General features: G+C 44.7%; 1 protein-coding gene across 7 annotated transcripts in view; it reads right to left on the bottom strand.

Moving 5' to 3' along the window:
* The window catches only part of DIP2 (disco-interacting protein 2), a 191,275-nt gene that overhangs the window by 23,506 nt on the left and 139,820 nt on the right, over positions 1–27,949 (bottom strand). For all 7 annotated transcript variants that reach the window (XM_089578587.1, XM_089578589.1, XM_089578592.1 and 4 more), the window contains 11 exons: positions 27,138–27,392; positions 23,538–23,674; positions 22,919–22,999; positions 18,450–18,577; positions 16,602–16,686; positions 13,692–13,790; positions 10,395–10,527; positions 5,037–5,230; positions 1,687–1,852; positions 1,459–1,598; positions 205–366 (listed from right to left, as the gene is read on the bottom strand). In XM_089578587.1, coding sequence (XP_089434713.1) covers positions 205–366; positions 1,459–1,598; positions 1,687–1,852; positions 5,037–5,230; positions 10,395–10,527; positions 13,692–13,790; positions 16,602–16,686; positions 18,450–18,577; positions 22,919–22,999; positions 23,538–23,674; positions 27,138–27,392 — 1,580 coding nt within the window. The remainder of the gene's footprint in view (positions 1–204; positions 367–1,458; positions 1,599–1,686; positions 1,853–5,036; positions 5,231–10,394; positions 10,528–13,691; positions 13,791–16,601; positions 16,687–18,449; positions 18,578–22,918; positions 23,000–23,537; positions 23,675–27,137; positions 27,393–27,949) is intronic.

Here is a 27,949-nt window from a genome sequence, read left to right on the forward strand (position 1 = left end):
CAGCAATATAAAGTAAATATTCTAGTTTAGTCTGCTCAAGTTATTCCATGCAGACACACGTATGAAGGCATATGTGAAGCGTGCCATTACCATGAAGATGGCAACCAGTGCTGCTGACTTTGTGCGCTATGTTGCACTAATGTCTCGTACCAACATGCACGTGCGAACTAGCTCAAACCTGACCAGTTTTGCACAGCCACTTGCCTTGATTCCAGCAAGCATGCCAGTAGTGCTGACGCTAAAATCCAGGTAGGCAATCATCTCTGGTGTTGGGGCACGGTAAATGCTGCTCAGCTTCTTTTTAGGCAAGTCATCAGTCTCTAGAATCATGCGCCAAGACTTGACGTCCACCACATTGCTGGCTTCCTGGTAAGCAAAGGATCATCATCAGCAGCCTGTAGCTACATCCAATACACTGCAAATGCCTCTCCTACTGACCTCCAATTAACGGTGTTCTAGGCAGCTGTGACCACCTTATTCTCCTGCATTATTTGCTTTCTCCTGGAACCCACTCTGTTACCCTATAAAACCATCAGTTATCTTTCCTTCACTTTACATACTGCACCCATGCTGATTTCTTCTAGCTCAGTGAAGTTTAATTTGAAGTAGGCAGGCCAAATTTCAGTGTACACACTATTGTGGACAAACACACAAACAACAGAACGAAAATGAATGATGGTGATTTGGGTTAACGGCTAAAAGATGACAAGGCTGGTCTTCACTTTTGATGCCTGATATTTTCTCTTTGTAACTGAGAATAAACTATACGTTCATTTTGAACATCCGTCAACCAAAACTGCAATGGTCACCGATGATACAGTTTGCATCATATTTTGCAATACCCACGAACCAAATATGTTTGCAAATCACAGCTGAACACCTAGGCTTTAATCTCGAATTAGGGCTGGGAAAGCAAAAAATTTTGTTGTCCCCACGATGATGTAGGTATAAACAAGAAATGAATGATGTAGCCAGGACAATTCAGACACTTGCCTTTGTCGCTTTGGGACGTTAAACCCCATAAACCAACCAACCAAACTATGATGTCAGCAAGCTGTGCAAGTCAACTCCTAAGAAACAAGATAGCTAAAAATAAGGATTCCATCACCCTTCCCCTGATTTTGCACGTGCCTAGTGAGAAGCAATCCAGACCTCTTAAAACTACAAGAATGGAAGTAAAATAATCAGATGTCTCATTTTTAACATGGCATAAAAAACAAGATACGCAACCTTAGGGCGTAATACTCAATCCGAAACAAGCAAATAAGTTTTGAAAACGTCTTGCACTGAAATGTTGATAATGCATTTCACTGCCACGCTCATCAACAGTTTGTTAACTTGCAGAGAGCAAATCATAATGCCTGGCTTACTTTTGCAGCACGTAATAAGCAAACATTCAGCATAATAACCAAGCGTACAGATGATGTACTCGAACAGTGTAAATGCAAAGTTCACTACCTTTGATCGCAGAAGCTTGGTGACAGGCGCTGTCGAGAGAACAATCACAGATTTGCTGACATCAACAATCATTCGAACAGTTGGCAGGGTAGTCTGCAGGTTCTGCGGGTGTGGTGGCCGGATGGTCACTGGAACCACACCTGCAGACACAACACACACGAGTCTTCAAGTTTGCTCCTTGAGATGGCAAACAACTGTATTATAAATTCAGCTTAGAGACAGGCTTACCAACATAGAGGCAGCCATAGAATGCACAGATGAGGTCAATGCCAGGCGGGTAGATAAGTGCCACGTGGTCTCCTGTGTTCAGCTTTCCCTTTTCAAGCAGCAGGCACCCTACCCTTTCTGCGCGCTTGTGCAGCTGAGAGCAGGTCAAACTGGACGCAGTGTTACCCTGAAAGAAGAAATAAAAAGCTTCAATTGTAAAGATGTGACACAACCAGCTGAGCTAGGTGAATCACAACTCTTGTAAACAAGTTTGTGAAATTAAAATGGCTACAAGCACTTGCTTACGAAAATGGTCTTTGTAATGAAGCACAGCAATAATCTGTCTCAACAACTGCAAGCTACAGTATTACAGCATGTTTTGGCAATATTAGTCCTTTCCTGTGTTCATTTAAATTCCCCTACTCTTCAAGGGTCCTGTCCATTTTCAGCATCACTAAAAATAAAGTGCCACCATGGGCCAGCTTCCTTTTAAGAAATTGGCCAATGATGGTCTATGGCGAGAGGGCAAAACAACTTCACGAGCAGATAGCTGAAAAAATCAAAACAAAAATACTCGGCACAGTGACACATGGCTGTCTATGCACTGAAGCATGTCTCTGCTGAACTAAGCCTGCCTCTAACTTTGTCATGACAGCAATGTCAGAAGCAAACAGCAATCCTTAATTAAGAAATGTGGCTTAAAGCCACCTAAAAGTGAATACCATATTTACTGGTGCAATGAACCCACTTTTCCAATGGGTAAACCCTCAGCAAGATCTTGCGATGTTTGTCAGTTTGTGGCACATAGCTTGCGATGTTTGTGGGTTTGTGCCAAGTGAAAAAAAAAAAACAAACAAATAAATCAAACAAATACTGCCATGAATGGGATTCGAACCCATGGCGGCGCGAACAGATCAGCTTCCTTGGCCAGTGCTCGAAAGCACTAGGCTACTGGCACAGGCGAGCACGCCTCGTGCATACAAATTAAAAACTGCAACACTCTCGCGCTGTGCACTGCACATCGTTTTCTCTAATTTTTTTGTTTTCAAGAAAAGTTGACATCAATTTGGGGGGGGGGAAGGTTCACTACGCGGGTAATAAAAAAGTTTTTCTTTTAAGAGTCGAATCTTTGTATTATACGACCGCCCGCCTGCTAGGAAGCATGCTAAGAAAGCTAATCATTAAAAAAAAATTCTCTGGGGTTTAGCTTTGGAACCTGGTAGGTTGCGTAAGCATCCAAAGCGTTTCATTCGGGATCATCACCGGTTGTAGACGATTCGGTTTCGATAGAGGCGTGGTGCGCCCGTCTAGCAGCGTCTTGAGCGCGCCGCTTAGCAAGGCGCTGTTCGCGTTCTTCATCTGCTTCCGAACCCGTTGTCATTTCCTGGATTCGTCAAGCCGACGTAGCCGCTCTTTTTATTTATCAGGCGGCGTAACGACATAGTCTGGAAGCGAGGGAACGCATTTTATACCCCCCCCCCCCCCCCCGTTCTCCAGCCTCCTCTCCACGCTCCTCATCTGGCGAGAGCGCGGCGACGGCAGCGCCTCCACTCGGCAGCGGTGCCGTGCCTCGCGCCTCCCTTCAAGGTCAAACGTGCCTCGCAGCCGCCCCGATGCGAAGGGCTGAAACCTGTCGTAATATTGCTTACGCAATAAATCAGTAAAATCACGACGACAAAAGTGGAGAGGTTGGTTCACTATGCGAGTAACTACGGTAATAGAGCCTCAGTATTCATTAGTATTCGTGAGGCATGAATCCAACACCTCAACCGATTCAGCATTTCAATATGCATTTCAGCATACTGAAACGGATTTCGAGCACGTATTTCACTGTACTCCGGAAGCCCTTTGCAAATAATGCTGTTATATAGAACTTTCACATATACCAAAAAACTAAACCTCATTTCACAAAGCTCAGCCCGGGCTACAAGAGACACCACAGTAAAAGACAGAATTAATTTTAAATGACTGGGGCTCTTAAAGGGCCACTGACCACTGTCTTGTCGATGATGTGCACTATCCTGGTGGTTGCGACGCATCGTCCCCAGAACGCGCAGCCGCAAACACTTTTTTAAAACACTAATTAACAGCAAAGTTACAGCCACAACAATCAATCTAATTCATCATTCCCTTCTTCCATTCCGTCTGTGAAGTTTTTCTCTCTTTCCCCTGGTTGACCAGCTTCAGCAAGCGAAATTTGCCTTCCTCACAGATTTTAGCAAGAGGCATGCAGTGTGGTGGAGTATGTCAGATGTCTACGTCATGGCCCCACCTTTGCAAGTATTTTTTCTCATTTTTTGTTTTGTGGAGTATTTCTGGGGCGTGGGAAGAGGAGGCAAAGAGAGAGGGGGAGGCTCCCGGCGCTGTTTCCTTATTTTGTGCGCCCTTTTAATTGCTTTATCCTTCCTCCCAGAGAATCCAGCTCGATAATCTAGTGAGGTGACCACCTCCACATTCTAGCAAGCGTACTTTCTTCATATCTGTAGTTAGCGACCATCATTTTCATGCTGTATGCTTGTTTCCGTGAGACCCTGCGCCCTTTCGTTCAAAGTTGACGGGAGTTTTTTGTGGCATGCTCGTTTGGCCCCTCAATGGGTAATGTCTGAACTCAACAGACAGCCGAAACATGGACCAAGGAACCCAGAAAGCAAGCCTGTGCATGTGTGCGTGTCTCTGTGTGTGTTTGTGTTTAATGCAGTTTTGTAATGTAGTAATGCAGATTTTGTGCTTTTGACATCCTGATGATTGACCAATGGTAGACTTGCAGGGCCTTATAAGTTTTCCATTGGTGCCTTACATGCCTTACATGTGCCCTGCCATGCCCACATCTGCAAGTTGACCCCATATCAGAGATGGGGTAACCTGCTGTAAGAAGCAAAGAAAAAAACTGCTTGGTGCTCCATATCTAAACATATGTGCCGCACAGTCTAACTTGGCTGAAATGTAGACGGCAACCTCCTCTACTGTCTGCATGTGTTTATTCGACATTTCCAAGGAACAGAACAACTCCTTCATTAAATGTGCACAGAACTGTGTTACAGAAGAAATTCTGTATTTGATCTCCAATGAAATGTGACTACCACAGCCGAGAATCGATCCTGCAACCTTGTGCAAAGCAAGCCAAGTGAAAAAGTATAGTGCTTCAGGCAAGAGGAGAGCAGAGACACAACAAACAGTTTCTTGTCAGTCCCTTGTTTTTTCAGTTCCTATCCTTGCATGAACAACTGTGCTTTTCTCAAAAATGGATTTGCCTACTCACCCTACAATAAGTCTCACAGAATTCGTACCCTGTAATGACCCATACCTCTTCACTGGCCACTACAGCTACAATGACAGTAGCACGGTGGAGATCTCTGCACTGGAAACCTTACCTTGGCATTAAGCAGGGTGAAGACAGCATGGTCAGCTGTGGTGGTGGCTCGCCAGCGAAGGATCTCAGAGATGAACTGGTACTTGCGGGCCGTGTCGCTATCCTCATCAATGATGCCAATGTCCCGGCCTTGAGCCATGGCCAGCCGCACCCCTTGCACCATGTTGCCCACCATCACAGATGCAGGGCCCACTTCTGGAAGTGAACAGCCATTACCACCTCCCGTGCAGACGTGCAGCACCCACTCAAAAGAACACACGAACGGCTTGCAGACACTGCTGCACCACCACCACATTCCAAGCAACCCAACCAAAGGCCAGTTCACAGCCCAGTGAGCACAAGATGCAAACAAGCCACCACAGAACACCAAACTTGCCTAAGCAAATAATTATGAGCCTGACAAAATGCGGACAGAGTAAGCTACAAGTCAGCCCACCACTTGTGGAAATAAGTAGACTCCCTTTAAGACGAACTTGAAGGGACCGAAAAATTTGTTTGTCTTATCAGAAGTGCCCCCTCCAAAAAAAATATGTATGCATGTCCAAATAAGTGTTACATGAAAACAATGAGTAAGATGACCTTGCAATGTGAGAATAATTGCAGATGGAACATACGTGGCACCATGCATGATGTCAGCTGAACACTAAAGACATAAAACAAAGTCGCACTGTCCTACTTGAAAAGAACACTGGTCTAGTTTTTTTCTTTTCACAGCCCCTGCTATTTGTTTTGTTTTATTTTTCTTCCAGACTTTACTTTTAAGGCTCCGATTGCACTCCCAGATTGGCAGCTGTGCATCTCTCTTATCTTGCTCCTTCTGCAGTGTGGCTGTTATTAACTCTACGAGCAGGTGCACCGTGTGCCGTTCTGTCCACCACAGGCAGTGCCCATAGCATCAATATCTGGTCATTTCTACATCACGACAGTGTGTACTGTGATGCCGTGTCAGTTAAAAATTCAGCTCACAACTGTTTAAGCCCCAAGTGAAAAAGCAAAAAAACGGGCACCAGCACAGGGCACTTAGTAGCCACGGCTTGGGCGTTTTGCAGAGTGCAGACGGCCATTTTTGCAAAAGGTTAACACAGCTTCAATGAATGCATCAAAGCTTCAATGCTTTCTCTCTTTTTTTTTTTCATGTAACGGCTTTGTGTGCTAAACATGTTCGAAATATTCACTTCAAAAGTATTTGAAAAAATCACTATTCTCTTCGAACCAAAAATCCATTATTCGAACAAGCCTGCTTACGACGATTCACCAATTGTCATCAAAATATTCCTCGAATCAGCTCTTCATAACTAGAGAAAGCACTTGCAAAAAGAGAGAGATAATGAAAACAAGGAAAAGAAGCTACAGGAACTGATGCACATCATTAAAAGTTATCTGACATTTTTGAAAAAGCAAGCGCATAAGAAATTACTCCTGAAAGAACCCTTCAACGGCTTTCTTTTACAGCACTACCAGTTACAGGTACGCTGCACCACTTCCACACAAAAGCCTCAGAATTTGCTTTATCCTAGACTGCACAAAACAACTGCTAAAGATCTAATTTAGCTCCACTACAACCAGTAAGCAAAGTAATGGCATAGGGTGAAAAATGTTACTGAAGCTATTTGCTGCAGGATACAAATGTGACTTAGAAGCTCTGGTTATACAAACAAAACCTAAAAATGACGCTGCACAATGCAAGCAGCTGCTGAGTGCAAGAAGTAATTTGCTCACATTAAGCCTTAGTAGCTGCATATCCAAACCCAATTTTTCCAAACTGGCTAAAGACCAAATATATGAGCAGCTGCACAGTTCGTTAACACGGTTTTAATACAATGTTTTTTCCTAATCAACTACAACTACACAATTAGCTAGGCCACACACAGCACCAGTTTAGAAAAGAAACACTTCGAAATACTCTGCATCCTGTTCTAATCATCTCAATATGTGCTGGTGACTTATTTTCAGTTATCGCATTTTAAAGTATCACAGTTTCAATTTCGTCAAGGAATTGCAGAAGTGCCATATTTCCATGAATATAATGCAGCCACGAATAGCGAGGGGGGAGTTTGGGTCCACATGTAAATGAAAGCTTTACGGGAGCACGGCGTTGTCTTCCGCAGCCTCAATGTCATTTAGGAGGCTACAGTTAAGAAACGCGTCGGACACAATTAAGAGCAGCAAAAACCTCCCGCGCTGTGCTGCCGCACCTCCACTTCTTGCCGTCGCTACTTCGTGCTTTGCACTACCCAGTGCGGCGACTGTTCGGCCTTTTTTCCCTTCCCTACACCTCACAGCTGTTTTACTGCTTTTCTTTTCTTAGCGGCCTGCACCACCTTCTTCCCACGTTCACACCCTGATTTTGTTTTTGTTTTTTCCATTCGCGTCACGAGCTTTGACTCTGACCCCAAGGTCTTCAAAAAGTTGGCTTCTCCTAGTGGCTCCCGAGCCTAGTGGTTAAGCCATTTGAAAGAGCGCCATTTTACAGTCTCGGATAGTGATATCCATTTGCTTCAACAGTTGGCTTTGCAATTATGCCATTTTGTATCTGTTGCTCTGAGACGTCCTAGATTGCACACATGCTCTGATAGCATCATTCCCTGCGAAGCACATCACCATGACCAAACGCTCTTTACTATAACTGTTTCTTTATTAAAAATGTCTTTTTAATAAAGAAAAAAATAAATAAATGTGCAGCTGTCCATGAAAGGCCAAACTAGACTCATGAAACTATACCCATGTTTTTTACTATATGCAAGTTTACTACAGCAAGGTTCTACTGTAATAACTATGCTCCAATAGTGAGAGACTCAAAAGATAGCACATGTGCAAAGTAGCTGCACTTGGAACTTTCTAGGTACCTAGCTATACAAGACGTTCCACAGTGTATCATGAGCACCAATCCTGAGTGCAGCGATTTTTTACTTAACTGGGTACTTGCAAAACAAAGCAAGCTGAACTGTGAACTGGCCTTAAAAAAAAAAGTAAAACCCAATCCCTTTATCAATAACGCACATGCCAACTTTAATTTCTTTGCATTCAGTTTTTTTCTTCTCATGACCGAAAGTGCAAAGCCATTATAGCCATCAGAAGCAAGATAGGGAAAACCAAAATATGCACACACATACACATACACGAATACAAACATGCAGAAAAAAAATCAAGCTTACAAAAATATATCACAAAGATAGAATGTATAAAATTATGACCAAAGTAGTGTGGGGGACAAATGTCTCTGGACCACGTGATCCGCAAACAAAGCCAACAGCTTTATTATTAGCTGTAGGTTGGAGACTAAACTAGTAGAGGTGAAAGTCCAGATCTTTTTTCACATCCACAAGCGTGGGCTTCAGCCAGTGACTAAATAACAGGGCTGTCTGCTTCATTTACAAATCACGCGGTCTGGAGACTTTTGTCCCTGACTGTACTTTCTTTTTTTCTCCCTTTGAATACTTTCAACCTCGCCAATTATGTGGTTTATCACTGCTTTCACATGCAGTGATGCATTAAATAACCACAACTGCAAATGGATCTGGTCTACGCCAGTTTAAATTTTATCCATCTAACCCCAGTAAAATTAAATCTATCTTGACAACATCAAAGGCAAAAATAAACAACAACAAAAAAAAAGAACAGTACTGGAGTATGCTAGCTTGGACACCTACCATGTATACAATGAGCACAAATTCTCAAGTACAGCTAGTGACTTTTATGTTTAGCACCACCCTGAAAAGTAAATGCACTAGAACAATGTCTATGCATTGCAATGCTCAGGCCACAAAAGAGGTACCACAAAAAAAAAAAAAAATTATCGAGAATATTTTTGACATACAACAAACGCAAAAACTAGACTTAGTGAGCCTATTTTGCGACATGATCGGGTCTTGCAATTCCAATACCTAACAAAACAACCTTACAGAATACGTTAATGCACACAGAAGCAGCTCAATTACACAAAGAAAGTATATAAGCAGTGCTCACACAGGTAGTGTTTCACACTGAATTTGTGGGAAAATGCAACACGATGCAGTGAAGTGTTTGTTCCATAACACTCATACATGCACCAGTAGTGATGCAGGCAGCGCTCACAACTACAGCAACACAATACCAACCCAGTGAAGACCACAGGGTTGTTTGAATTCTTTCACTTGCAGCCATTTCTGATTTTGCAAATCATCACAGGTCAGCCAGTACTGCTTCACTTAGATGAGCTTGTGGCATGAAGTGATTAAACATTAGTAAAGTCAAAGCATTATGCGACCCAAGAAATGGTTTGAAGGAAGGGAAAGCATGAACACTCTTTGATGCGCTTGAATGCACATGGAGCAGCATAACCCAACACTACATACCCCCGCTTCTCTCACGTAAAGTTAAAACAAGTATGCCCCATCGCTTCCCTGCAGACTGCAACATACGATAAAGGAGATACTGCTTCTGCACTGCATGATAGGAGTGAAAGAATGCAAACATGACAATGTGTAGGTGGTGATAAAAAATAAAATCGAATTTCGTGTCCATGGTAGAACAAAAGTGATAGACACACACACACGCACAGTCACGCACACACACACACACACCCGCAAGCAACAGAAAAAAGTGGCAACAAAGGAAAAATGAAACAAGCCAAGCCATTCCATGCAACACAGTGTGTGGAAGAAAGGGGGACAACGTTACTTGGAGAATCTTGTGACAGGTCCGCTGGAGTGCATGACAAATAAAGATACTTTCTGTCAGTTTCACAATGATTAGAAAAAACAAGAGTGCACGAACACTTACTTTCACAAATGGATACGAGGCAGACATACGTGACAACTTATTACTGCACAAGGTGAATGCGCCAGTGTTTACAGCAAAGGGCACAAAACGCTCAAGTGCCAAGTCACAAAGGCAGAAAATGCTACCACGCACTTTCGTAGGGATGGTCAGTGATAGTTTATGTAGAGTGAAGCCTGAGGAACACTTTTATGAAATGCAGGGAGAAGAAATGAATGATGTGAAGTCTCCCTGTGCTAATAGAAATGGGGTCAAGGGCAGGGGCACAAGACAGGAAGGATATGGTCTCCCCAAAAAACCAACACTGTGGTGCAATGCTCCACGTCCATTGAGCTGTCAGCCTGTCACAGACAAAAGCAGGACACATGGTCCCTCAGAGAGCCCAAGTCTTCCTAAGTTGCCAAGTCAGATAGAAACTGCCAAGCCACACAAGGCAACCACAGCAGAGGCCAGAGCTTGAGACAGCAGTTGAGAGAGGCCGAGGCGAATGTCCACGCACATGAAGCCAACCCACAGGATATGGACAAAGCTGTGCATGCAAAGCCTAGCACAAGCAGTCAGTAGCAGCAATGACCCGGAAGATAGGGGGGTTCTGCATTACCTGGATGCACCTCACGGGGCTTGGGCAGGTTGGTGACGCAAGTGTGAGGGCACATGAGCACATTGGCGGGGTGCAGGCTGCCTTCAAGAAAGCGCCGCTTGGTTTCGGGCAGATGGATGCCACCGAGGGGGGTCTGCAAAAGACATACACCGTGTTGCTGTGCAGTAAAACCTCATAAATTCAAACCCCTTTGATTCAGGAATCCAGATAATTTAGACTGCTGATGTGGTCCCAACCAATGGCCATACAAGTCTGGACGTCAGACGCCTATTAATTTGGATGCTGCTGGGACCATACCAGCTAATTCGGACATGCTCCTGACAGGAGACTGTCGCTGTATGATTGACATAGTGAATGATCACACTATAGTTGGATACAACTCAAGAACTCAGTGACTTTTCCCCATCAAAGGACCCCTTTCCAGCCAATGGTGTTGGGCGATTCTTATGACCATGCTAGCACGACAATGCAGGGAGTGGTGCCACAATGACGAGAGAGGTCCATCCTCGACAATAGAGGGAAGGGATTACACCCTTTCATCTAGCACTCCCTGCTTTGTCACACTAGCAGGGTCATGAGAATCGGCCGATGCCATTGGCTGTAAGGGGGTCTTTTAATGAAGAAAAGCTGCCACGTTCTTAAGTTGTATCTGACAATAATATCCCGCATCACGTCAAATACCATGTCGGAGGTGTTCATGCACCTCTCTGACATGACAAAGACAGACAAAGACAGGCGTGATGACATTCAAAAGGCCCTGGCGCCAAAAAATTGTGCCGCCACATAGTTTTGGTTCCCTTTTCCGAGTTTTGCTCCAGATCACGACGATAGCATGCCTGGCAGTGGATCGGCGAGCCAGCTGGGCGCGGTTCTGCGCAGTTTAGAATGGCGATTCAGGTGGGTCATTGGTCTTTTAACTTTCTCACCAGAAGGTGTCTCGCCATTCCAGCGCAAACGTGTTTCTTCTCGGTTCCACCTGCGTGATTCTTTATTGGGGCAAAACTACGTGCGCAGTTTCCATCGCAAAAGCAGCCGACCACCAGCCTGGTTTTCATCAAAAGAATTTACTATGATGCGTATAGTTTCTGGCAATTTTGGAGAGCCCACCAATAACCACAAGAATCCACAATCCACATATACAGTAGACTCCCTTTAAGATAAACTTGAAGGGACCAGAAAATCCGTTCGCCTTATAAGAAGTTCATCTTTACAGAAGTGCCCTAGCATACCTAAAAAAGGTGTGTAGCATGCTAGGTGCGTCCAAATATATGTTACATGAAGACAATGAATAAAATAGCCCTGCAGAGATAGGATAATTACAAATAGAGCATTTATTGCACTTTGCATGAAATGAGCTAAAGACAGAGCATGAAAACGTTTATGTTATTCTACTTGAAAACGGCACTGGTGCAGTTTTCTTTTCTCCCGGTAAGTTTTTTCTTACTGTATTCCACAATGGCTGCTACTTGTGTGTTTACTTCAAATTTTTGCTTTCTATCCTGCTCCGAGCACTTCAAAAGTGCCCAGCAGGGTAATCTTACACCTCTCTCCCTTATCTCTCTCCTTCTGCAGCATAGCTGTTACCAACGCCACAAGCAGGCACACCATGTGCCTTCCTGTACGCTGCAGGCAATGTGCGTGACGCCAATATCTGGCCATCTCTGCACTGCGATAACGTATGTTGCGGTGCCACACCTGTTGAAAATGCAGCTCCGGAGTTTTTAAGCCCCAAGTCAACGAGCGGGTGCACTTCAAGCATACACGACTATCAGACTGTGGTGGGAAACGCTCAGCATGTGGTGCGTGTGTGAAGTTGAGATCTGCGCCAGCATAGCCGCGATACGTGTCCTAGCTTTTCCACATTGCCAAGACTGCTTTCCCCAAAGAAAGCATGCTCTCGCAAGACTGCATCCCCACAGCTTTGCACGAAGATGTGCAGAAGCCATCTTGTGGGGGTGCTCTTTCTTGCATAGCATTTTATGCAATTTTCTCTTTCCTTAATGATGTGTGGATGCTCTCTGATAGTGCCATTACGCAGGGTCACCATGGTTCGAGGTGACTGCAGAAGTTCGTCTTAACCGAAGGACACGCGAAATAGTTCACCTTAGCGGATTTTTTTTACATCGAGTCCTATGGGAAGCCAACCAAACAGTCTCACTTGTTTATCGTATCCGAGAAGTCATCTTAACAGAGTTCGTCTTAAAGGGAGCCTAGAGCAATATGAGGTTTTTTCCAGAGTTTAGGAGTCAAATTTCTGCCTCGTAATATATGTGGATCCAAACAATTTTATATGTGGATCAAAATGGTGACATGACGATTAGAGTCCGAACCGGCGCTCAGCTGGGCTCTGCTTGCTGACGAACAGCAGGCAGCCGCACTTGTTGTGGGCTGATAGTGAAGCTTAGAAAACAAAACTATGCAGCGACAGGGCTACTCCAATTGACACAACCCCCCTTCACCCAGCGTCTGAGTTAACTGGTTGGAGGGGCTGATTTTCAGCTCACGCGGTGTCGGAAGCATGATGTATCCAACCTCAGTAGCCGCTCTTTTGTGTACTGGGAAAATTGGAGCAAGAAAAAGTTTTAATTAACCGAATGTATGAGAAATTGCAGTATAAATTAAGTGGCTTTGAAATTAATTGAAAATACAGAAAGCCAACCAAAATTTTGAAATTTGTTTGAATTAACTGAAAGTACACATTATCTGAGTCTGAATTATTGCGAGTCTACTGTACACACGGGTTTTTACAGTAATTTGGAGCTTTGGACAAACTGAACATTTTCCAGCTAACGAAGTTTTACTGAACAGGCAAAGGCCACCACTGACGGCCAAAATGCATCTCCATATTTAAAGGCATGGTAACTCCGTGGTGTAGTTGCTGTTGCTGGACTGCTGCTGTTAAGTGTAAACAGGCCAGCATCAATGACAATGACAAAGATGTCAGTTGAGTGACACAACCATTACCATTATTATCAGCTATAATGCAAGATGTCTGTGTTGTTCCATATTGGCAACAAAGTGCGCCACTCTGTTGGGCTTAGAAATTTTATTTTTCTGCCTGTTATATTTTGGTGACACTGCTTCTCGTAGCTTAATTCTGGGTCTAAGCATTGAAATAACATGTGAGGACAGCATGGAACTATGACACAAAAAGAAGGCACATAGCATACCGGAGTTTACACAAGATTTTGCAATGTGACAACTGACAAAAAGTATCAATACAGAATGCACCAACTGGACTGTACTGACAGCATATAAAATTATTTGAGGTGGTTCTGTGACAGAAACGGAAGTCACCTTTGGCAAGTAGTTCGGTGGAACCAAGGCCAGGCAGTAGATTCCAACCTGGTGAATGCTGTCTACAGCTTGCAGGACTCTGCTCATCCACTGAAAGCTCTTCAAAGAAAGAAAGAAAAAAAAAATGACCACCTTGCATAAACCCACAAAGAAATTTTCTCACACATGTTGACATGCATTAAGGTGTGCAAGCATAACACATGTAGGTGCCACCGCGGTGGCTCAGTGGTTATGGCACTTGGCCGCCGACCCAACATACGCAGGTTCAATCTTGGCCGCAGCGGTCGAATTTCAATGGAGGCAAAATTCTAGAGGCCCATGCACTGTGCGATGTCAGTGCATGTTAAAGAACCCCAGGTGGTCGAAATTTCGGCAGCCCTTCACTACGGCATCCCTCATAGCCTGAGTCGCATTGGGACTTTAAACCCCCATAAACCATAAACCGCAAACAATTATATATGTTACCAATCAGGCACTCAAGTCCATGGCTCGAATAATCATGGTTCAAGTTCAATGCAAGATCTGGGCAGCATGCAGCTCAACAGTAGAGAATTTGTTGGGCTAAGAGCTAAAGAAGGGCTGAATAAAAAAATTGGCTGTGGTTCAGCTGTGGTGAAACCTGGAGGATTGCGAAAGCAACATCTGCGCGTAGCCATATATTGTTGCGTGAGCTACGTTGCCCACAGTCTCACCGTTTCGCGTGCTCTTGCACGACCATACTGCGCATGCGCAAGGACCAAATGATGTCACTACGCACAGCTTGCATGCCGGCGGCCCCGGCACGCTAGCTGTGCGCCGTTACTGCGCATCGGAGAGGAGAGAGAGAGAGAGGCGATGGAGAGCGCACGGCAGTGTCGGCGGCCCCGGCACACTAGCTAAGCGCCGCCACCGCGCATGCGCAACTGGCGAGTGCGGTGGGGGCACCTCTGAGTCACCCGCGCAGCAACGGCAGCGGCGCACCAGCTATGCCCCGTGTGACGTCACTGCTCCCCGCGCATGTACAGTATGGCCTTTCCTCGGCTCCGCGACATGGCTCGGCGGAGCCTTTTTTTTTTACATTTTCTTTGCGAAAACGGGGTGCGGCCCGTACACGAGTGCGTTTACGCGGTGTATTCAATTTTGCGAGTCGAAAAACTTCCGGAAATTTTACCCCGCGTAATAGGCGCACCTTGAACTTTGAGCCGGATTTTCTGGAAAAAAAGTGCGCCTATTATGCGAGTAAATACGTTAAGTGCTGCTTTTTACTGCACTAGCATTTAAGTTCTCTTTCGGAAAAAAAAAAAAAAGCTGTGTTCTGTGTGTCTGTGCGAACAATCCATGGATCGAGGCACCTTCCGGGCAGCCTCCAGGCATGGAAGGCGCCTCTTCCATGGCACCAAACAGTAAAACTGCATCTCTCCCCCATGAGCCTCCACCCACCACTCATCCCACTTATAGAAAGCCTCCACCCTACTGAAGCCCATGCAGCAGCGGAATGAAAAAGTGATGGCTAAATCAAATTCAAGATGCAATGGGATGGCGATCAACAAAAAAAGAAAACTGTGCCAACACAGATCTGCCACATCACCTTATACGGCCGTCTGTGCATTGCAGGAAAAAGAAATAAGTTATTTCGACGAAGTGAAGTAAGCCAATCGACTGAAATGCATGAAGGTGTGTGGAATGAGTATGCTCCATCAGCTGGCAACAGTAACAAGTGGCTGGGTTGCAAGGCATCAGAATAATTTTTTTTCCAGGTACACACATCCCACGAAATTTTGAGGCCGATAGTACACGTGGATTCAGCCAAGGTGAGGCGTTGTGCAGCACGGCAGGGGGAGGCCACAGCCCACTAACGTGCACCTGGTGATGAACGCACTCAGAACGCTGCCCACAAATGTGCTGAGTGACAAGGTCTCACAGAATGCGAGATTTGAATGTGTATGCCACTAACTATAGGCAATCCGACGTAGCTGCAAACATTAAACACTGTGTGCCACCAAAGCTATCACTAAACTTCACGCTAAAGGTAGTAACTGTCCCTTGAGATTTTTTGTTTCTTCTGTGTAGGCCTCTGAGCTCCCGGAAGATCAGAGAAACCAAGCTAAAACAACACCAGTTGGCCTAGTGATCAGAAGGCTCTTCGTTACTATTTCTGTCAACAAATGGAGTCATCATACAGTCCACGTTGAAGCTCAACTTACCATCCTTCATGCTATGAAGCCCTTTTCAACACCTACATGGTTATCTCGTCGTTCTAAAGGAGTGTGAATGACTCAGAGCTAGCGCTTGTCTTGCGTTTCTGAAGTTGCTGTGCACAATGGTGTCACAAAGGGTGACTGGATGGCATATCAAGTGAGCGACGTATCACATTTTCGAATCTCAACAGCATTTACCATGCACATGGCATGCTCTTTTTGCCTTGTGATGACAGTTTACAATGAAACAGCATTGCACATGAAATCAATGCAACAACTGCAGCCAGCGAATTCACTGAATGAGGCTCAGTTACTGAAATTCTTAATGTGTGTCACTATAATCTTTGCTTTTGCACAGTTTTCTACTTTACTCAACTTCTGTTCTCAGTAAAGATCACATATTTGCAATCTTGGAACAATTATCTCTCAACCCAGCTGGACTTAGTATTCCCTTTTGGTTGGCTTACTGGTTTATTGGGATTTAACATCCCAAAGCAACTCAAGACTTTGAGGGACGCCGTAGTGAAGGGCTCCGGAAATTTCGACCACCTGGGGTTCTTTAACGTGCACTGACATCGCACAGCCCACAGGCCTCTAGAATTTCGCCTTCATTGAAATTCGGCTGCCGCGGCCGGGATCGAACCCATGTCTTAGTATTTTCTTTTAATGTCCCTTTACGCATAGATCAGCTGAAAAGCTTTCTACTTTGGCAAGTTTCCCCAGGCCTGCTCACCTCCTCTTCAGTGCAGTCTGGTCGCTGTTCCGCAACAACACAGATCCGTTCATCTCGAAGAACTTTGATTGAGAACACAGCAATCCTAAAGGAAAAAAAAAATATAGATAAGATATTGCATTGCACAGTCATGCTGTTAATATCATCATTACATACTACTAAGAATGCAGGTGTGGGCTATGTCAACACAAGGCTAACAGCATTACATTTGAAACACAGCTGATTACCCTTGCAGCAAAAGCACTAGCACTACTACTTTCTCCTTGTAACCTCACGACATGAATGCATAACACACAGAAACCTATATGGCCTCAGATGAGCACACCAACAGTGGGGTATATGAAGAGACACTATGGTAGTCACCACTACAGCCTGGGCCTTTTCATCCCCCTATACAAGTCTGTCTGCGCAGTCCTTTGCCAAACATTTATGCCTTGAAAATGGTGTCTTGCTTGTGCCAGCTCAGCAGTAGTAGCTCAAGGGACTACTTTCAGCAACAAGGAAAGCTGTACAGATACTTTACGACTCGCACAAAATTACTGCTGCGAGAGCCGTCCGCTCATGGTAGCAAGCGCAATCTTTGGAACGCTACTGAAACTAGTTGGCCTGGTTGGGCGTGCATGCTTCCAGGCTGCGTTAGTGTGCTCTGCCATAGGTCATGTCCTTGTGTCTTGAGTCACAGTGCTCTTGGTGCTGCTTCGCTGTGGGGTGGCACACGAGATATACCTGCTCTCAAGCTAAAAGCTGTCGAGTACGCATTAGAGCACGGCAACCGCGCTGCCAGCAGATACTCTGGCATCAACGAGTTTTGCGTCTGGTACTGGAGACGACAGCATGACCAGTTCAAGATAACAAATAAGAAGCGTGGGGCTTCTGTGGTCCAAAGAGGGGTGAGTTGATAGCTTTCGCGATCACCTTCTGAGTCTGTTTGCTTGAAGTTGAGAGAATTGTGCACAGACCTAGCAGTAAAAGCAGGTCACCTCACATCAATGCTATAGCCTCTAAACACACCTTTGAACAAGCCATTCAAGGATAATGTTCGGAGGTTTATGCAGAATGGATGGGCGAAGGCCAACATGCTCTGACGCCAGGCGGCAAAATCAAGACACCATCTGTGGAGCTGCTGTGCAGCTGGACATCGGAGGCAAAGGGCATGATTGCCACAGACGTGGTCATGAGAAGCTTCAAGAAAACAGTAATTTCTAACGCTCCGGATGCGACTGCAGACCACTTGATGTGGGACGAGGATAAAGCACCAGAAGAAGCCAAGGAGAAGTTGAAGGAGCTGATGAAGCAGCGATCAGCAATGGCAGTGTCGACACGGACTCTTGATTAAAACTGTACGGACTACAGTTTATCCAGAACGCTATACCACCAAATGCGAGAAGTAGTGATGATCAAGCTGCAGGCAGCTGGCCTAAGCAAATAAAGTGCTTTGGCAGTTCATGCTTATGCTGACCCTGTACTTTATAACAGAGGTAAGCCTTGTTTGAAAGTAATGTTTTGGTTATATTTACAATAGCTAGCTTGAGAATCCTGTTCACTGCCTATTTAAATTTGCTTTTCGCAGTCCAAAACATTTGCTCAAAAATTTTTCCCACTTAATTATCAGCACCCCATAACTTCACATCAATTTTCCCTGAAAAAAAAGAGCATTATGCGAGTAAATATGGTAGCCTGCCAACCCTTGTATAATAATGATACACAGGATACCCAAAACTAACATGCCAGCAAGCAAACACATCGGCTTTAATGCCACTGCTCAGCAGGAAAGACTTTCTTGGCAGAAAAAGAAAAAAAAAAAGGGAGATCAGCAGACAAATAAAGGGGAAGAAAAAATGTATTTACCTCCCCCTGTAGATAAACTTCATAGGTTCCACAGCCAAGACAGTAGCAATGAGATCGTCTGTGTTATGCTTGCGCATGCTCACTTGCATCAGGCCATCTCTGGTGCCACAAACAAACACCAAGCCACCCTAGAAGCATAGAAAGCAAATCACAGTTACTGACCACACAGCTCAAAACGATGCCACTCACACTGGCATCAGCAACAAAATAAATTAGTAAATTTATTATGCTGATGAAGCCACAGTACAGAAACAATAACCTTATTTATAGCCTCAACCACCTAACTGTCAACTGAATGCAAATAAGAATAATCTTCATACCAGCAAAACTTCACTTGCATCAGGTGTTGTGCTGGCAAAGATGCTTGTGCATTTATTGCCGTCAAAAAGTGCCAAATGCTAAGGTTTAGCTCTCGGAGAGTATTAATGCAAAAAAAGTAGGGGTGAGCAAATATTCAATATTTCGAATACGAATCGAATATGTTTGATATTCAGTTCATATTTGCATTCGAGAAACTGATATTTGAGAATTTCTGAATATTAGAAAATTGTCTAACAATCATCAAAGATCATATACCATGGCGACTTTCATAAGTTTGACCATGACAAAATCACAATATCTAAATCAAGCAATGATAGAGTTTAAAGTGCCAGGAATACAATACAAATGCGTTTTCTTTTTTTCTTTCTTCTCTGGCGTTTATTGTGTGGACCAGTTGAATTCAGAATTCAGAAACTGCTAGTCTTGGCCTCGTGGACAATTCCACAAGTGGGCTTTCCTACATACGACAACTGAGGTGAACAAGATGGCTGACCACCCACTTCAAACGATCACAAGAAAGGTTGCTGTTTTTTATTTGATCCTTCCATAATGTGTTGCACATTTAGCTCCCTCACCCATAACTCTCTCAGCATGAGCTCCGCCATCTTGTTTTTGGTCAACTATAACATACAGGGAAAGACCACTTGCGGAACTTAGCATGACAGAGTAAAAATTCTGCCTACTGCATGGTGCAGTGAAGCCCACGCACCTCTTAAATGTGCTTAACGGTGGGTGTGACAATGATAGGAGGGTTCTGTCACCAGGCCGAAAAATAGCTTGGCAGTGTAGTTTCGGTTTCCAAGCTTTGCCGCCAGTCCGCGGCGATGGGAACTGCTGGCCTGTGCATTGACTGGTCGCTGGAAGACTCCGAACCCAGCTCCATGCCACTTTTGGATGTCGAATCACTGGTCATTGCTGTTCCCTTTTTAAAAACAGCCTTGCCGCCACAACGCCAGTGTGCATTCCCTTGGCTAACGTCCATGTTGCTCTTCCAGCGGGCCGGAACTATGCACTTGTCACAGGCTCCGTGGTGTTTTTGCAATGGAGTCTCCTCATAAGGCTTGACTGCATTTTCACATTTTTGGCGTTTTTCTTTTTGAGAGGTGCGGGGCATTTAATAAATTGACCTTCGGATAATCTGAGCATTTCTACTGGTCCACTGAAATCTGAATCAATAAGGTTTTACTAGCCATCATATTATTTTCATCACTAGTCATGCGTCATTTCATGGATTTCATTTTGCATGACCAAATTACAAGTTGCGTATTTTTATGCTGCCTAATCAAGTAGTACACATTTCTCTGCCCGTCATATGTTTTTATGTAGGCTGAGTCAGTCTAGTTTTTATTTCAGTTGCAAAGACCATACAATAGTTGAGATAAAATAAATACAGTGGACTCTCGTTAAACGGAACCTCAAGGGACCGGGAAAATATGTTCCGTTTATCAGGAGTTTCGTTTAGAGAGAGAATAGGTTCAGCATTGCGCAATCCGCTTCCGCGTGATCCCTACGCGGCTGGCGCGCGCGCGCGCAGTTGGCAGTCTCAGCGGATCTCAATTTGCGAAATCTAGGTAATAAGGAGAACGGTACACTATGAGAACAAACTTTATTAGAGAAAAATAAGCAGTGAATTTTTTTTCCAGTAGTACTAGTACTGAAATTTAAAAAAAAATATGTCAAAAGAGTGGGAATTACCACTTATTGGCTAGTGAAAAAGGATTTTATATTTGCTTGTTTGAGCTCTCGCAGCCGTTTTTTGTTAATGGCATCACCCATACTTGACAGGCTGTGCAGAAACACTTCCGAACCTTCTTCTCGTTGGAAGAAACTCTTCAGCATTTGGACTGCCGATTCCGCCTGCGCAGGTGTCACCACAGGATCAGAGTCAGCGGTCTCGTTTTCAAGCTCTTCCTCCTCGTCTTCACTTTCATCAGGGGGGCAGACATCAGCTATAATGCTGTGCACGGTATTTTCTGGGCACGTTGCCACATCGCTGTCGATCTGGACATATTCATCAAGTTGAATGCCCATCGCAGCACAATTCTCTAGTAGCAAATCTTCCTCGGCTGCGTCGTGAACATCATCAGGCTCACTCTGTGTGCTGGGTTTTTCTGTGGTTGCGGCAAACCCCGCATGCCTGAAGCAGCTGGCAATGGTGGTTGCACTAACCTGCCGCCAAGCATCATCCAGGAGGTAAACGGCACGCAGTACATCTACCTTGTACTCTTTCCCCTGGTCCATGCATAAGAGCATCCTCCTAAGAAGATTTTTGCGGAAGCGCGACTTGAGCGCTTGAATCACACCCTGATCCATAGGCTGCAGCAGTGCTGTGGTGTTCGCTGGCAGGAATTCCAGCTGTATGGACTTCAAACCTGGCACAGTTCCGTGTCCAGGGCAGTTATCCACCAGGAACAAAACTTTCCGCTTGTTGCGAGAGAAGCGCGCATCCTCGCGATAAATCCACTCACTAAAAATGGCTTGCGTCATCCACGCCTTGCCATTGGCCTGGTATGAAACGGGCAAGGTTGCGACGTTTTTGAAGCAACGAGGATGCTTCGATTTGCCGATCACTAGCGGCTTCAACTTATCGCTGCCCGTCATGTTGGCACCGATAAGGACGGTCAGCCTGTCCTTGCTCAGTTTCCCTCCGGTGCATTTCTCTCCTCTAAATGATAGCGATTTTGAGGGGAGCAACTTGTAAAAGAGTGCAGTCTCATCAACATTGTAGATGTTCTCTGGATCGTATTCCTCCAGAATCTCGGGCAGCCGTCTTTCTCGCCAGTCTCCGCATGCCGTCGCGTCAGCAGCGGCAGCTTCCCCTGAAACAGCACGAAACACCAGTCCATTGCGCTCTTTAAACCGGGTCAGCCACCCCTCGCTGCACGAGAAACCCTCGATGCCGAGGTGAAGAACAAATTCTTCCGCTTTTGCACGAATTAGTGGCCCGCTGATTGGGATGTTTTCACTGCGGGCTCTGCGCAGCCAAAGCACCAGGCATTTCTCCAAGTCTTCGTGGTCAGCCGCTCGCAGTCGTTTTCTTTGAGGACCAAAGCGTGACGTCTCGAACGCCTCCCGCAGCTTGTCCTTGTCCTGAAGAATTCTTGTTAGGCTGCTTTTGGGGACGTCGTACTTCGTCGCTAGCGCCGTTTTCGTGAAGCGACCACTCTCGAAGTCGTTGATGATCTCCATCTTCCTTTCCAACGCAAGTGCATTGTGCGGTCGTTTTTGCGCTGCCATCGGACCGAACAAAAGCTCTAGGGCTTAGGCCTAACTGAACACAACCGCCGTGAACGCGAGCGAGCGATGCGGAGGGCAGTGTACGAGCAAACCGGAAACCGCCGGAGACGGAAACCGGAGAGGTGACGCGGGGAGGAGGAGGAGGGGAGCATTGATGCGTACCGCGATGGCACTGCGCTTGTCCAACTAGTTGCGGTTTCGAGTTTTTCGGTTCCGTTAACGCGGTGGTCGCAAAATTTGAGTTCCGATTAACGAGATTTTTTTTACATTGGCTTAATACAAAACCAACCAATCGCGAGGCGTTTGTTCCGTTTAAGCGGTAGTTCCGTTTAACCGATTTCCGTTTATCGAGATTCTACTGTAAATAAATAAATAAATAAATAAATAAATAAACAAACAAATAAATAAATAAATAAATAAATAAGAGCAGCAATATTTGCCTATATCTTTTCCTGAAACATTTTTTTCTTGCTGAACAGATATTCAAAATTCAATTCGATATTCTTATTCTAAGACATTGCGTTTTCGTATCTGTATTCAATTCATATTAAAAAATTTCAATATTTTCACGTCCCCTAAAAAAATACATTAGACAGCGTGCTAAACCATGCACTATGTGACAAAAACGTCCCGCACGATACTGTGGAACAGTGTGATAATGAGCTGCCCTGCTCACTGATGCTTTTTGCATGTGCAGAGTTTCCAAGGTGGTGTTAAGAAGAACTTTCTGATGAGACTCCCACAACGAAAATGCAATTTACTACCAAGGGAACAGCAATCAATGTTTTTTGTCCTCCCTCCTATTAAGCAGTACACAAGAGAGAAGCCCTTTCCTGATCATCCCCGAATCAACAAATCAGGCCACTGAAAAAGTTAGGAGCGTCATAGGCTATTTAAGCGACTGCACTTACTGGTCCCACAAATCCCAGTAGCCCAGATCGAACAAAGGCTTGGTCAGTCACTGGTCTTCCATCAGGATGAAGAGGTTGCATCTTGGGGTGAGAAAAGAATAGCAACTTCAGATAACAAGCAAAAATAATTTGCACAGCAATAAACAAAGCCAGTTAATTATTGAGACTGCATTACATCAAGCAAATAGTTCAACGAGCGCTTATCGGGTGGCTAGAAACTGGCTGCATTTGTGAATTTTAGAATCAAATGAAAGCTCTGGATCAGAGCTGAAAGGTCTAGTAACATTTCATATGGCTTCTTCTACAACATGCAGCCATAACCAAAATTTACTTTAATGCCCCTCAAAAGTGTCCTCTTCTTTCTCCTGAAAAAGAAGAGCCTGAGCTTTTGGGGGCAGTGAAATGCCCATGTTAGCCTGAGTTATTATCATGACAAAAACAATGTTCTTTTTATTTTTCCCAAGCCAGTGTTTGTCACCAAGATGCAGATAGAAGCATGTCTTTCTCACGCACTGGAGTGCTCTGGATGATTTTAAATGTAAGCATAGGGTGCACTGGCAGCTTGTATTACAGTGCCACTGAGACATTTACAGAGGGTCACAAAATGAGCCCTTCTCACCTTGAAGATGTTGTTTGAGAGACCCTGGAGTCCCCAGTAGGAGTAGCCACATGTTGAGGCACTCACACAAATTTCACCCACTTCATCTGTCTTGCAAAGGTAAGGGGCATCATTGATTTTCACAACTGCAGCAACAGCTGTACAGGAGAGATGAAAACAAAAAGCACCAGTGACATTTGAATTCAGAAATTTGGGAACTCCACGAACGTTTGCCCGTGGAGAGATAACATATAAAAAAGAAATGCAAGAAAAATAAAATATCGCAGTCTCCCATCCCAAGTACATGTGGGCCACTATAAGGAAAGCGGAGTGAAACTCTTATCTGTCTTTGTCTTGTTCTGTATGGGACATGGGTACGGGCCTCCATGTGCATTCGTTTTATTCGAGTCATCAAGAGTCACAGACTGTTCTCGGTATTACAACGGGCTTTAAATGCATGTAGATTTTGCGTATTTCTGTAAAAACCTGCATTTATGCATGAACGTGCTCCTTTCTTTCGGAGGTTTTAACATGCGTTTCCTATTACATAAGGATTCCAACAATATTTGGACTAGAAGTTGCATCAAAATGTAGTTTTTCACACCTATGGTTTCAATATGACATAAAAGCAATGACCACTACCACCAGGAGGTTTGCACATCACCCCTAACATTGCAGTTTTAGCTAAAGTGAGTCCCACGACAACCTGCCGTGCACACTCTATGCAACTATGACAGCTGTACTACCAAGCTGTTGTGCCAGAGTTATGCCACTGCAGCCACCTAGATCAAACTGCAGTGTCAATATCTCAATATCAAGAAAGCAGTGTTAAGTATTATTTGAAAGAATGGTTGTTTTCCTTTGACACCACTGGCAAAAGTACTATAGGCATAAATTTTGGGGCAAATGAGGAAAGTGTCCACAGACTGCAATGCAAAAGAAGCAAGTCTTTTTTGCCACAGCATATACAGAAGCTCCTTCAGGGTGAAGAGAGAGTGAATTCCCAAAATCAAACTAGGCATAACCGGATAGTTTTCCAAAGACATCGCTGCCACATCTCAAGACAAGATGGATCGATGGCCTTGATACTTGAGTGGATTCAGACTGCACAGTGTTCTGCTTATGAACCAGCTACCTACACGAAACAAACAACATGAATCTACACCTTGGCTCACTGCAGCTCCACGTACTCAAGACACACTGTTTACAACCTGTGCACCAGCAAAAATTTGAAAGTACTTAAGTGAAATACCATGCAGCAGATATAAGGGTAGCCTAAAGCAGCTCCTACTGAATGCTTCAACTGTTCTTCAGCCACTCTGCAAGTGGACTGCATACATGCAAGCCACCATTCCTAAGAAGCCTGCCACTTACGCTTTTAAAGAAATATAGACACCTAATTTTTGGGTGGGCGTTTTCTTTTTTTGCAATGATGCATAAGTTATTAATATACACAGATTAACATGTGGTATTCACCAATGATTGCTGAATAATTTGTAATCGAATTTCTCTCTCAAACTGTTTCGGTTTTAACAGCTGGCTTCGACAGTGGCTGTAACAGTGGCTGTGACATCCACAACGGTCACAGCCAACAATGCCACAGCCATCGTTGTTGTGACATCAAAAGTTGCATACAAATCACGCGAAACAGGGAAAACTGCGATATACTAATCGCTGCTTTTTCGATTTAATTCACCACAATGCTAAAGCCAGCCAGCCTAAATAGCTGGAATAACAACGAATGAAGAAGCAGAGATTATAGTGCAGTTGTTGCATGTTTCACACGACCTATAACACAACTTTGACATCAAAGAGCTGTTGAAAGCGCAACCGAAACAGCATGAAAGAAAAATTTGATTATAAATTATTAAGCATTCATAGGCAAACACCACATGGTGATCCATGTATAGTAATGTCTTGAGCCTCACTGCAAAGTAAACATGCCACCAAAAATTATGTGCCTGCTTACTCCTTCTTTATACTCCTGGGTGGCAGAAAGTTAAGGTGGGTGGACGAGATTGAGAAGTTTGTGGGGATAAGCTGGCCACAGCTAATTGGAGAGATATAGAGGCCTTTGCCCTGTAGAGGGCATAGTCAGGCTAATGATGATGGTAATGACAGCTTTTGGCAAGTACAAAAAGACTGGTCTAAAAAGTGAATGTCTTTGGGAGCAGTAAAAAGAACAAGCAGTGCTGGGGGGGGGGCTAAACCAATGACAATAAATAAACACAAAGCACAGTGCCCATGATAACTTCGACAAAACGTTTCTAGTTACGTCACATGTGGATACAGTCAAACCCGGTTATAACGAACAGTGTGGTTCAAAGTGATTTATTTGCTATATGGAATAATTCGATATACCCGAACCCACTTATAACGAACTTTAGTACCAAATTCGTCACAGATTAGGTCGCAAACAGCGGAGTGAAAACGCGCTGATGGAAGGAAAACCATTCCACTCACCATGAATTTTACTCCAAACGTAATTTATTGGCGAGAAATGTACACCTATTTGCAGTAGGTAGTGATTTTCTTTCCTGAACACTATTTCAACAAACTCCTGTCCATTTCCCTGTGTTCCCGAACAGTATTGTGACAGCACACTGGTAGCAAAAATGGCATCGCGAAGCGTCGGGTGAGGGTGATCATCTTCCGGAGCAGTCCGGAGGCAGCTCCTCAGGGGTGGCACCAGACACCAGCACTCTAGAAAAAATTTCAGAGTTCAACGGGTTTGCTATCACAGCTACGTGGTCGTCAACCATCAAAAAATCATCGAAGGCATCCTCAGTTGGCACAGCGTCCGGAACATCGGCGAGTTCTTCCCACAGCGTGGCAACACCACTGTCATCTTGCGCAGCACGCACCGCACTCGCAGCTTCCGCACCCTCATGACACAGTCCAGCATGATGGAAGCAGTTCTCTCGAGCCAAAGGCTCCGAGCGTCTCGAGTGACGTTTTCCCAGCATGACTGATCATTTCAATCGCAGCCAGCAAATGAATCTTCAGCTTGTCATTAACCCACAGTTCCACTAAAAGCTGTACAACCATGCACTTCCGATAGCCTAGGCTGAACGTACAGATGGTGCCTTGATCAAGTCACTGTAAAACCTAGCGGTTTTAGAACAAGAGGAACATCTCGCGAAGAGACGCCGCCAAGCTGCTGAATGCCAACAACGGCTTGTCGCTACCGAAATGTCAGTAGACGCAACTGCTTTTGCTATGTATATCCTGGCCTGGCTGAGCTAAGCCACTGCTAATTTTTTGCCCTCAGACTACCCAGAGCCGGCACAGCAAAGCATTGGTGGGCGTTTAGTGACCGATCGCGGGTGCTTAAGAGTTCGATATATCCAGTGCGTAGTTCATTATAAAAAATATATTTTACAAGTATAATGCTAGAAGAATTGCCGAGTGTTCGATATAAAGCATATTTTGCTATATTCGAGTTTGTTATATTCGGGTTTGACTGTGAAGCTCTAAAGTTTCTCCCATATTACATTCATATTTGTATCTGCTGGGCATAAAGAAAACAATCATTCATGGCATTTTGGCAGAGCTACTGCAAGGAGGCAAAATTCAAAGCAGCACATGATGTCCCCCCAACTAAGGGGCTACACCACATACCTCCAGGTAGGATGTGACCACAGTCCTGCAGTGTGAGGGAGGTGAGGCTGTTCTCCATGTCAACCCGGATGACACCATAACTAAGGGCTGCCATGGAGAGGACACCACGACCGCTGGCGCCAGCACCCACTCGCCCTGGCCGCCGCACAGCAACTGTCAATGCCTCGGGCGAGGCAGCACATGGGCACACGGCATCTGGGTGCAGGCCTCGACTGTGGAACACACTGATGAACTGGTCGCAAGAGGACAGAGACCCTGGGCAAAATTCAGGAGCAACACTTAATGTTCGCAGTAACACACAAAATCATGCCAACCAATTAAAGGAGTACAGACACCTAACTTTTGGGTGCGTGTTTTCTTCTTTCTAATGAGGTGTAAGGCATTATTATGCACAGATTACCACGTGGCATCCTCCTACGACTGCTGTTTTGGTTTCTCATGCTGTTTTGGTTTCCACAGCCGAACAATGGCTGTGTCATCAAAGAGAGGTTATAGGTCACGTGAGGCATGAAAAACTGCAATACAACTGATGCTTCTACATACGCTGTCATTCCAGCCATTGAGGAAGGCTAGCTTCAGCACTGTAGTGAATTAAAATGATGAAGCAGCGATTACATCGCAGTTTTTCCATGCCTCATGTGACCTACAACCTATCTTTGACGTCACAGCCATCGTTCGGCTGTTGAAACCAAAACCGGAACAGCATGGCAGAAAAATTGGATTATAAATTATTTAGCAGCCGTAGGTGAATACCACATGGTGATTCATGCATAGTGTCTTCAGCATCATTATAGAGAAGAAAACATGCCACC

This window comes from Amblyomma mixtum, chromosome 3, assembly GCF_055824585.1.
Source record: "Amblyomma mixtum isolate Tamu chromosome 3, ASM5582458v1, whole genome shotgun sequence".
Taxonomy (NCBI): Eukaryota; Metazoa; Arthropoda; class Arachnida; order Ixodida; family Ixodidae; genus Amblyomma; species Amblyomma mixtum.